Genomic DNA, 13,218 nt, shown 5'->3' with positions numbered 1-13,218 from the left:
AGGTTTGCTACCATAAACTTGAATCGACGAAAACAGTCCCAAAAAGTTGCGATTAGTATAGAAAACAGGAAAATATACATTAAATGAAAAATTACTTAGAAACATGCTAATGCCATATTTTAATTTCATTTCATGTTACTGAATGCAGTGTAAGTTGATCCAACAATGATTTCTGCTTTGTTGTAGCAGTATCCTCAGTTTTGTCTGTTGGCTTTGACTAGCAAGATAACGGTGTCATGAACATATGCCACCTCAACATTAGTGGGGAAAACAAGCAGCGATTGGTCAGTAAGAGAGTGATGAAAAAGCAAGTTCGGTCGCTGTATTACATCATATTAATTGGAAAATTATTCGTAGATTACGAGTTTCTCTTCTTCCTCACAAGCCACGCTGGGTAGCCGATCTGTCTGAAGCATCCCGCCGCGGTTAGCGCGGCTGTCCCCCTCATACGTTCGAGTCCTTCCTCGGGTATGGGCGTGTGTGTGTTGTCCTTAGCGTAAGTTAATTTAAGTTCGATTAAGTAGTGTGTAAACCAAGGGACCGATGACCTCAGCAGTTTGGTCCTATAGGAACTTACCACAAAATTTCCTCCTGAGAAGATGCTAGTGACATAAGCGCAGGCCAAATGTTTGGAAGCATTACGTAAGTGTACATGTGATACTTCAATATCACACATGCAGGAATTTGCTGAGACGGACACAACACAATTATCAAAGCAAAACAGCTTTGCACTAGTTGAACGTCTTCCTTGCTAAACATTTTCTGAGTTAGCGATGCCTTCGAGCTTAGTGTTGTATGGTGTCTCCACAGAAACCAATATAAGCGTTTGCTATATGCACTACTGATCATGCAAATTTTGTTTACACTTTAACATCTATGAAGTAAAATTACTTACACCACATGTGACAAACATATTGGAACATAAGTTTGCCATGTTGATAAACAGAAGAATGAAGATAGATATGTTCATTGACGTCTGCAACAAAGAGACCGACCTGCAACAAAATAATATACGATATGAAAGCATGTGTCTACCATACAATGCAAGATGTTTACATTAGACAGTAAATTTTCTGTTGTTTCGCATGACAGAGTGCTCTGCTCGTATGATTTTTGTCTCATCGTTCTGTGCAAAAACCCTGTTATCTTTTTTCCTTCTTTCTTTCAGTTTCATTAATCAACATAGATAATGGTGTTGCTATAAAAATAAAATAAATAAACAAAAAGTAAAAAGTATACAAGGACATTGTTGTAGGAACTTAAGTCGATAGTAGAATCGTGACTACGTTGTCCTAGTAAAATGTGAAATAAAAATTTGTCTTGAGTCACAAAGAATGGTTTTATTATGCTACAGTATGCATTTCGCTCATCGTCCTTTGTTCTCTGAAATACGACAAAGTGCTATGATCGTATGACTTTTATTATTTCGGTTTCAGAAAATGCCTTAATACTTTCTTTTCTTTTTTCAGTTTCGTCAATAAGTCATTTTTTCTTACATACGTGTCATTTGTTGAAAATTTACTCTTTGTTTATGCATAAGTATGGTACAAGTTTGATTGGTTTTCTATGTTATTTTATATATAAGGCCATAGTGGTTAAGTTAAGCTTTGATAGTCTTTTTCACACCAAAATACATAATTTAACATTAATAAAATGGTTCAAACGGCTCTGAGCACTATGGGACTCAACAGCTGAGGTCATTAGTCCCCTAGAACTTAGAACTAGTTAAACCTAACTAACCTAAGGACATCACAAACATCCATGCCCGAGGCAGGATTCGAACCTGCGAACGTAGCGGTCTTGCGGTTCCAGACTGCAGCATCTTTAACCGCACGGTAACATTTTAAAGCCCGGAAGCACCTCATCTGAGGACTTATCACAAATTACACAGGTCATCAATGCTTCGCAGTTGCTAAATGTGTGTACAAATTGTACGTATGTTCTAATCTCCTTCTCCCCTACTCTAACTGTACATCTCCTCTTCCTCCATTCTCTATCCATCTCCTCCATTTACGCCCCCCCCCCTCCGCTCCTCTTTGGCTATCTCCAGCTTCTCACCCTCCCACAGTCCATCTCCTCCTCGCATCCTCCTCTTGCCCTTTCTTTCAGATCTCAGCCTTGTTTATTGTTATTGTGGGCGAACGCTGGATAAGGAAATGGAGTCAATCAAAATGAATAGGTAATTTGCTTGGGGTTATTAATATCAGGGATACAAGGCAGACTTCTCCAACAGCTGAGTTTATGAGGAAAGTAGTTACAATGACAGTATTTCTTATAGTTGTAATCTACGAATGTGTAAGGTTGCTAAGTTTCGGATGATCAATATTCCATAGGAGTATTCTAAGTACAATTCGATAAGTTATATATACAACATTTCTCTTTCCTCTTAAAACTGACTGTGACAAAGAGGAAAAAACAACATACGGTCATATATACATTTTTTTGTTTAAAATTAGGTATATAAGGGGTAATAATGTATGTGGAATAAACGGTTTGTCTAATTGTTTAAAAGCCTTGATATGCAAAAAAGAAAAAAAAGCAGTCCGCACATTTTCGCAGCACAGCATGTTCTTTCTCTCAATTCTTAAAAAAATATATGTAACTCATGAGCAACTGAAGGTTAATAGAATACCGTAAAACGGTATTGTAGGAAAGCAGTTGAGAACTCTTACAGATTTTTGCTAACTTCTTTTTCCCTTTATATATTAAATACTTTTTTATATTTACATATTTTAAAGAAAAGCATGCAGCAAGTGTGTCCCTTAATTTATTAGAGCAGCTGTAAGAATCTGAAATAAGTTGCTCAAAAACGTTTTAAGATTTTTGCTAACCAAAGTTTCCTTTTTGTGTTCTCTATATATATTTACATATAATATGTATTTAAAAAATACTGCCTACTCTTGTCAGAATTTTTATGTAAGTATTGTGCAAAAATTTCAAGTACATTTGTCAAGAAGTTTCGGAGATTTTTGTTAACCACATTTCCTCCTTGTCTATCACATATGTATTTACATCCACATATGTTTAAAATGTATGTAGCCTATATCCGTCCGAAAGATTATTCTAGTGTAGAGAAAAATGGAAAAAACCGGTCAACATTTTCCGAGATGTTTACTGGCAATGTTTCCTCTTAATGTATTACATTTATATTTATGTACCATACATACTTCTAAAATATATGGCTTATATCCGTCCGTTAATTAGTGTATCATGTAAAAGTCTGTAGTAAATTTTGTGAAAATTTGATGCAAATCGCTCAAGAACATTCTGAGATACTTGCTAAAATCCTTCTTCCCCTGCTTATAAGAAGGTAACGTCCTTTCTTTAGGCCATTGTGTAATATTTTGAAGAAAACCTGTCAAGAGCTTTTCGAGATTTTTGGTAAAATTTTAAACTATAGTACTGTCACATTCCTTTCAATGAGATTTTCGTACTTAAATACCGTCCATATTTCCAACACATATATTTTATTTTCTAAAAAGAAGTATACATATGGATTTGCAGTCATTTTCACAATGGATATTAATTGATGGTCTGTACTTACGTTTTTTCACGTATTTTATTTACTTGTTTATTTTAATGCATTCTCTATACTGTTTCCACCACTAACCACTTTACTATTGTCTTGTATCGTCAGTAAGTAACAGAAAGGAAAACGGAACAAAATGTAATTCGTACATTTCACTGAAGTTGAGTAACGTTGAAACTGCCTGAAAAAATGATTCCGGAATCCATATTTTGAAACAAGGCAGATGTCACAATTTTATTCGCTACGTTTCCATGCATGTCCATAACTGAACCTTTGCTAATAGCTCCAGCTACTACTGTTATGGCATTTTTGTTGACATTATCGAGAGGTGTCAATGCAGAAGGTAGAATAGCAGCGAGAGGTTGGTGAGTTATCTTTCTCGAGAGCTGACAGCAGATAAGGACATGCAATCACAATTCAGTCATCTTAACTGTGGTAAAAGTATTCAAAAGCAGAGACTACGTTGAAAAGCGTTTACCCAAAAAAGTATGTAAAGGAACCTTTGCGTAAAAGCAAACTTTAATATTCGTACGCTAGGCTGTGCAGGGCATAATAGAGGCTCAAATAAATTATTTTCCTCTTCTAAATTGCTTTACAAAGCCCGTCAATTGGCACAAGGCTAGCAGGCTGCCATCAGCAGTGAATTTGCTGTGTGAGTTCTTTTTGTTCCGAAAAAAGTTGTCTTGCTAAAATCCAATTCATCTGACTCTCAGCACAGAGAATTTAGTAACAAATTCTGCGTTACTAAACATACGTGGGCGTCACTGCCCAATTAACTTATGCCTAAATGTTCTCTTGTCAATTAGAATCACCTAAATGAACGTGGGAACGTCTAAGTCTGTCAAAAACTCGTCTCTAATATTGCTATCAGGGTCAGCTAAACATTATGGTGACACGATGTTAGGGAATTAGTTTCATCTTGCAGCTGTTCGCCCCAGGTAGGTGAGTGATCAGCGCGACAGAATGTCAATCCCAAGAGCCCGGGTTCTATTCCCGGCTTGGTCAGAGATTTGCTTCGCTCAGGGACTGGGTGTTGTGTTGTCCTAATCACCATCATTTCATCCCCATCGAAGTTCAAGTCGCCGAAGTGGCGTCAAATCGAAAGACTTGCACCAGGCGAACGGCCTACCCGACAGGAGGTCCTAGTCACACTGCATTTTACATCTTGCAGTTCAAAACGTTTGTTGTTCTCTCTTGTAACGCAATGGAAACTACACGACTCTCTGATGCAATAGCATATTGAACATTTGTAATACACATTCATATAGGTATATAACGAGGGTTTTGTAAGCTTTTGCAGTCATCTAAACAGTATAGCGACTCCATGGTGGGATACCGACTTTGTCTTGCAGTACCAAACGTTTGCCATCATCTGTCGATAGCACCGAACGTTGCAGTACAACAGTAATACATATTTATAAAGGTAAAAACTAAAGATTGCCATGTTCGTCAAAACTGATGCGTAAAAAGTGACCCATGCTATGTCTGTGTGTAACTTGTGTGTATTATGTACACACATGTAGCTGCTAAGTGGGCAGTTAACTGCTTCTGCTAAGACCAAATGAATGTTACTAGTAGTAAAAAAAAAAAAAGAATGTTAAATTTATGGTTATCCATCTTCCGACACTATAGCACAACAAATCTTACTAAAAATGATGCGTTTTGATAACATGTATTATGTCTTACATCATTTAACTATATACTTTCGTAATATGCAAAAGGAAACTCCTCATCCTCAAAAGAAAAATTTACGTAGATTAAAACACAAAAAAGACGGAGCTGGCAGAAGACAGAGATGGAACATCGCCAAAGATGGTGTTGTAACAAGACACAGATTGAAGGTCGATAGCTAGAAAGCAAAATTTTGTCACGGAAGTATAATTAGAGATCTCTGAATTCAAACGTAAATTCGAACTTTGCAGATAAACTAACATTGTACTATTTTCCGAAAGATGTAAGATTTTGAACACGAAACACAGGTTACGGTTTTCAGGTTAAGCAGCACTTGTTAACACCGAAATTTCGATTGCTCTACTACACTTTGAAACACAATATGCTTTAAAATGGACTATTTCCACGTCTGAATTGTCTACATTACGTACTAAAATACACATGGCTCACTTGTAGCCAATAGTGAGATAAATTGTAAGTTAGTAGGTGGACATACTTTGATCCAAGTACCACACACGAAATTGGTCAGAACGTAACATTCATATACCCACTGTGGTGGACCTGACATTGATGGGCCACTTCTGTGTAGGTTTGGGTTGTAGTACAAGGTCATGGCGAGAAGTAGGCTGATGGTAACTTCATAAAACAACACCGAATTAGAGTCATGTTACTATATCTCGTATGACTACACTAATACGCCGCAACGTGGCAATCACACCTCTCGGCATATCAGCGTGGTAGGCGAGCTCCTGATAATATGGGCTAGCACCTAACCGGTAGGCCGTGACGAATGCACTTAGGAATAATGATACCTGCTGGTCAGCTACCAGCACGTGGTCCAGTTACGCGTAGCATGACTGCTTGTGAGTGGCATCAGCAGTGTAGACGATGGCCGAAAAATTACAGTAGTTGCCAGTCACCCAGTGGGAAATACCACCTCTGTGAATGTTGACGTGTGCCGCCATGATGCCCACACCAGCGTAGAAGGGAATGTAGCGGCATGACTGTGTCACGATCCGTTGCACCTTGGTCAGAAGTCGACCAGCGGCTGGAGTCAGCCTGGAATTTTTCCACCATGGGACCAGCACCTAGTCCCAGAAAATGTGGTAGGTGCCAGAAGCTAATGTAGTGGCGGCGACTGACGAAGCTCATGGTGGCTGCTTGCTCACCCACGCTAGCGATGCCTTGTGCAGCCCTCTTGTCATAGTAGGCTTTCGGGCTGTGAATATAGCTGGTAAAATGGTTCAAGTCGCTCTAGGCACTATGGAACTTAACATAAGTCCCCTAGACTTAGAACTACTTAAACCTACCTAACCTAGGGACATCACAAACATCCATGCCCGAGGCAGGATTCAAACCTGCGCCCGTAGCAGCTCCACGGTTCCGGACTGAAGTGCCTAGAACCGCTCAACCACAACGGCCTGCATAGCTGGTAAGAAGTGATCATTAATTACATGGAATAGCTGCTCATTTGTTGGGCCAGTTGTTTTCCTCAGATGTTCGTACTTCCTTCCGTGGAGAAACGGCTCGACCCGCTGTCGTGCACTGGTATAGAATAGAAGAAGGCTTTAAAGGATTCAACTAAGTCTGAAATTTTACGGAGGTTAGAATAGAGTGCTGAGAGACAAAATTCCACTGATGGTTGGTGTCTGTTCGGACCAGCGTCAAACACTGTCACAGGAACCCTTTGAGAAATCTGGATTTTGTGACTCAAGAAGGGTACTTGTAGGAGCCTCATTCACTCATTGTTCTGCATAAAACTCCTTTATTTCATTCAGACTAAACTATTACACAGGCGTCTATCTCTCAGAGTTAGTTCAAACAAAGTATTCGACTATTGCTCCCACAGATTTCAAAGTCCGAAGGGTGAGAGATAACAGAAGTTGCAGTCACTAGAAGCATTGTAAAGTACGAACAGCTCTGGAGAATTGCAAGAGAGAAAAGACTCTTATCAGAAGTTATCAGAGGCTGGTGTCAAGCGGCATTAAATTAGCGTCCAAAGTTGTATCTGTAGTCGGGCCATGAATCCACTGTCACTTTACAGTCATCGGCCTATCGGAACGTGGCTCTGCGCCTCCATGGTGCATCTTGCCAAACATGTCACCTAAGGACACATGCTGCTTGTCGTTCCACGAATCAGGTTATACAGAATTTAAGTAACTACAAATGTTGCCAGTTGGTACTTTGTGAAAATATTAAATCAAAAGTACCTTCAACCATCTACAAGGTGAGTCACTAACTATTGCCACCTAGAATAACTCCGAAAGTATGACAGCAACCGAAAAGTTTGTGGGATAAATGTTGCATGGTAAAATGGAGGCCATAATGTAACGTTCGTTTTTTGTTGCTAGGTGGGGTTGCGTCAAAGATATAAAGATCAACTTTGGTTTTTTTAAATTGGATGCTATAGTTTGGTACTTATTTTCTGATAGCGGCTAGCGAAGCGAATCCAGTGATGTGTAACAGTAAGGCCTTTGTAGGTCAGCGAAGGTCACACAGATGGCATGAACGTCCATTTGTAGAAGGTGATGACGATTGGTGTCAATACAGTGCTGCAATCTTCTTATCATGGATTGAGTGGTATTCTTTATGACTTCGGCGCGTATTGAAGCACATGCTCTTACAATTCTCTCTCGTATATCGTGTAAATAGTAAATATTCGCTGAATACGGCGTATCCATTTTACGTGCCATTGACATGTCAACATCATTTGACGGTTTCACAATACAACACTAATAGGAACAGTAAAACTAGTATCGTATCATCAAGAGAATTTGAAAGATGTATTCCTTCGAAGAACGAGTCGATATACGGAGAATGGCAACGAAATTTAATGAGAGCTAGAGCCTTATACGCAGAAAGATATCCTCAACGTACTCACCTTACACGTCGTACCTTTAAATATGTGTATAACAAATTGAGAACAACTGGAACTTTAAAGCATCATAAAGATACACGGCAAAGGAAAGCTACTGACGAGGAAACCTAAATCGGTAGTCTTGCCACTGTGTTAGTTCGCGTCAAATCGCAAGGGAATCTGGCATGAACCAGAGTATTGTTCTGCATCGCCATAAATATTATCCTTACCATATCAGTCTCCACCAAGAATTAACTGGTACGGATTCTATGCGTCGCACTGTATTCTGTCTATGGGCTCAACTTCAGATTCAGAGGGATGACACATTTATTAATTTGTTTTATTTACTGACGAGGCTACATTCACGAACCATGGAAATGTTAATGTGCATAACATACAGTATTCTCAGTTGAGAATTCATATTGGCTGCGGCAAGTTGCACACCAAAAACCGTGATCGGTGAATGTATGGTGCGGGATTCTGCAGGACAGAATTACAGGCCCTATTTCTTCGAAGGAAATCTTAATGGTAGGAAGTACACCACATTCCTGCAAGAAACATTAGGTCTGTTATAGGAAGAAATACCTTTTGGAACAATGAACAGAATGTGGTATGAACACGATTGGTGTCCGGCACATTCTTCACTGCTGGCTAGAAATGAGTTGAGGAGACAATTCCCAAATCGTTGGATTGGATGTGAAGGGGATGACTCGTGGCTGGCTCGTTCGCCAGACTTGATGCCTCAAGATTTTCTCTTGTGGGGATTACTAAAAGATATTTTTTACAAAGACGTTCTAACTACACCTGAAGGTATGCGAGAGAGAATTGTCAGAGCATGTGCTTCGATAGATGTCTATGTGATAGGGTATGCCACTCAAACCACGTTAATAAGATTGCAGAATTGCATTGATACCAATGGTCATCACTTCGAACACCTTCTGTAAATGGACGTTCATGCCACCTGTGTGACCTTGGTTGACCTTCGAAAACCTTACTGTTACACATCATTGGACTCGTCTCGATAGCCGCTATCAGAAAATGACTACAAAACTATTGCATCCCATTTGAAAATAGAGTTGACAGTGGTATCTCTGAAGATAGCCCACCCAGAAACAAAAAACCAACGTCATACTATGGCCCCCGTTGTCTCACACAACATTTGTCCCACCAACATTTCAGTTCCCTATATTTTGACTGTAATTTATTTATGCGACCAGTTTCAACGTTTCACCCCGCCATCTTCAACTACGTGACCAACGTGTAGGAGGAATACCACCTCTTGTGCAGTCGAGATAGGGGCGGCATTATGTAATAAGTATCCATAGACTTTTAGTTTCGACTCTCGAGCCTTTGTTCATCAACTGACTCTTTATTGGTAAATATTTTTAATTGTTTCTAGCTGATACGGCACACTATTGCATTATGAAACTCGGAAAACCCAAGCAACGATGCGTCATCTTCTGAATAAGCAAAAGCTACCAATGATTTAGCGCAGAGATCGTTATTTGTCCGCTCTTGTTCTAATTTCATGACTTCCAACATATACCGAAAATGAAGAAATAGTTTTCCTTACTGACAATGAATATATTACATTCTAGGGTAATGAAGTTACTTAGTCCGCAGCTCGTGGTCGTGCGGTAGCGTTCTCGCTTCCCGCGCACGGGTTCCCGGGTTTGATTCCCGGCGGGGTCAGGGATTTTCTCTGCCTCGTGATGATTGGGTGTTGTGTGATGCCCTTAGGTTAGTTAGGCTTAAGTAGTTCTAAGTTCTAGGGGACTGATGACCATAGATATTAAGTCCCATAGTGCTCAGAGCCATTTGACTGAAGTTACTTCAACACTTGAAAATGTAAACAATACTTTCTAGAAAAACAGTAATTGACTTCTAGCTAATGGACATTTGCTGAAATTAGGTACAACACATTACACACCATTTTGCGAGGCACAAGAGTTGACTATACCGCTATAAATAATGCATAACTTAAATTGATAAAGGAAACAGATTATTCCAAATTTTAGGTGTTCACATTGATAAGAAAATGAACAGGAAGTCGCATGTTGCAATTTTTGTTACACGTCCAAGCTGTGGAACATTTGGGTTAAGGACAATATCATATTGTACAATCAAGAATTTCGATTATTTTTCCCTATTTTTAGTCACTAGTGTATTATGGCATCACACTCTGGGATAATGCGTTACTAGAGACTAAGTGTTTGCGGCACAGACGCAAGCCACATGAATAATATGTGGTGTTCTCTTTACATTATCTTCTAAACAACTCTTTAAACGATTTGGCATATGGACAAATGTCCCACATTTATTTGTCCAAAACTTTATTGTCAACAGTAACTGTTATAAATATGAAAATAGAGGAATAAATAATTTACTCTACTGGTCTCTCAAACTTAGACCGAGCGAGGTGGCGCAGTGGTTAGAGACTGGACTCGCATTCGGGAGGACGACGGTTCAATCCCGCGTCCGACCATCCTGATTTCGGTTTTCCGTGATTTCCCTAAATCGCTCCAGGCAAATGCCGGGATGGTTCCTTTGAAAGGGCACGGCCGACTTCCTTCCGCGTCCTTCCTTAATCCGATGAGACAGATGACCTCGCTGTCTGGTCTCCTTCCCCAAACAACCAACCAACCAACCAACCAACCATCTCTCAAACTTAATGTGGCACAGAAAGGAGTGAGTATATTCAGCCGTAAAAATCTTTCACCACATATCTAGTAATATAAGGGATGTAATCCATAATACAGTTATCTACAATCTCGAACTGAAATCAGATGTGCTCACATTTCCTTATATTTCATAGAAGAATTCCTGATTGTGTAGTCGTAATGTGAATACGTGTTTAAATAAGCGTAAGAAAAACTGAACATATATGACGAGAAATTGAAAGAAGAAGAAGAAGAAGAAGAAAACGAAAAACGACGACGCGCCACTAAGGAATTATCAGAATACGACAAAGTCGGTAGAGGTTATGTACATGTATAGACCAACAAATGAATATAATTTCAGAAAAAAATGACTTACTCGACAGAAACGTCCCACAAATTGGAAAAGTCAGTATCGTGTAGGTGTACCTTTGACCCTTATGCAAGCAATTCTTTGGCTGGAAATTGAGAAACAAAGTCTTGAGTGTCCTCTTGTGGAATGTCATGCCAAGCTCTTTCGAACTGGCTCGTTAGATCGTAGGAATTCCGAGAGGTTGAATAACCTTTCCCCTAATCGTTCAAACGCTCTCAACTGATAAGCGATTCTGGGAACTTACTGGGCCAGTTAGGGATTGATAAGCACGAAGACAAGCAATAGAATATTTCGCGTGCGTGCTGAAATGTAAGCCCAGAATGGCCTCCCCAAACCATCACTCCAGGCCGTCGGGCTGTATGGTAGGCACAGAAAAGTTGGTATCCGCTGCTGCTCATTTGTCTTCAGTGACGAGTCCCGCTTCGAACTGAACCCTTATGACCAGCGAAGGCGTATCTGAAGACACGCCACACAGTGGTGGGACACTGGCATGATCGTTGCCCTCCATGCCGCCCGACAGCCAGGAGTAGTGGTCTGGGGTGTTGCTTCTTCTCATAGCGGGATCTCTTTGGTTTACATCCGCGGTAACCTTACAGCACAGCAGACGTAGGCAATATTCTATGCTCCGTTTTGTTGCCCTTCATGGCATGCCATTCTGGCTTACATTTTAGTTATATAGTGCCGACCCGCGCAGGGTAAAAGTTTCTATTGCTTGCCTTCGAGGGTGCAAAACCCTACATTGATCAGCAAGTCGCCGGATTTCTCTCTCCAATTGATAGCGTTTGGAGCATTATGGGAAGAGCAAAGCAACGAGTTTGGAAATTTGAGGATTTTACGCGCCTATTGGGTAGAATTTGGCACAATATCCCTCAGGTAAACATAAAACAACTACACTCCTGGAAATTGAAATAAGAACACCGTGAATTCATTGTCCCAGGGAGGGGAAACTTTATTGACACATTCCTGGGGTCAGATACATCACATGATCACACTGACAGAACCACAGGCACATAGACACAGGCAACAGAGCATGCACAATGTCGGCACTAGTACAGTGTATATCCACCTTTCGCAGCAATGCAGGCTGCTATTCTCCCATGGAGACGATCGTAGAGATGCTGGATGTAGTCCTGTGGAACGGCTTGCCATGCCATTTCCACCTGGCGCCTCAGTTGGACCAGCGTTCGTGCTGGACGTGCAGACCGCGTGAGACGACGCTTCATCCAGTCCCAAACATGCTCAATGGGGGACAGATCCGGAGATCTTGCTGGCCAGGGTAGTTGACTTACACCTTCTAGAGCACGTTGGGTGGCACGGGATACATGCGGACGTGCATTGTCCTGTTGGAACAGCAAGTTCCCTTGCCGGTCTAGGAATGGTAGAACGATGGGTTTGATGACGGTTTGGATGTACCGTGCACTATTCAGTGTCCCCTCGACGATCACCAGTGGTGTACGGCCAGTGTAGGAGATCGCTCCCCACACCATGATGCCGGGTGTTGGCCCTGTGTGCCTCGGTCGTATGCAGTCCTGATTGTGGCGCTCACCTGCACGGCGCCAAACACGCATACGACCATCATTGGCACCAAGGCAGAAGCGACTCTCATCGCTGAAGACGACACGTCTCCATTCGTCCCTCCATTCACGCCTGTCGCGACACCACTGGAGGCGGGCTGCACGATGTTGGGGCGTGAGCGGAAGACGGCCTAACGGTGTGCGGGACCATAGCCCAGCTTCATGGAGACGGTTGCGAATGGTCCTCACCGATACCCCAGGAGCAACAGTGTCCCTAATTTGCTGGGAAGTGGCGGTGCGGTCCCCTACGGCACTGCGTAGGATCCAACGGTCTTGGCGTGCATCCGTGCGTCGCTGCGGTCCGGTCCCAGGTCGACGGGCACGTGCACCTTCCGCCGACCACTGGCGACAACATCGATGTACTGTGGAGACCTCACGCCCCACGTGTTGAGCAATTCGGCGGTACGTCCACCCGGCCTCCCGCATGCCCACTATACGCCCTCGCTCAAAGTCCGTCAACTGCACATACGGTTCACGTCCACGCTGTCGCGGCATGCTACCAGTGTTAAAGAGTGCGATGGAGCTCCGTATGCCACGGCAAACTGGCTGACACTGAC

At 41.6% G+C, this 13,218-nt stretch overlaps 1 protein-coding gene across 1 annotated transcript in view; it reads right to left on the bottom strand.

Annotated features, from left to right (window-relative positions):
- Positions 1-13,218, bottom strand: part of LOC124573172 — a 48,530-nt gene that overhangs the window by 5,768 nt on the left and 29,544 nt on the right. Inside the window, exon 5 of the mRNA XM_047131136.1 lies at positions 896-995. Within this exon, the coding sequence (XP_046987092.1) occupies positions 896-995 (100 nt within the window). The remainder of the gene's footprint in view (positions 1-895; positions 996-13,218) is intronic.

This window comes from Schistocerca americana, chromosome 1 (assembly GCF_021461395.2).
Source record: "Schistocerca americana isolate TAMUIC-IGC-003095 chromosome 1, iqSchAmer2.1, whole genome shotgun sequence".
NCBI classification, from domain to species: Eukaryota; Metazoa; Arthropoda; class Insecta; order Orthoptera; family Acrididae; genus Schistocerca; species Schistocerca americana.
This window is presented reverse-complemented; position numbering and strand designations above follow the sequence as displayed.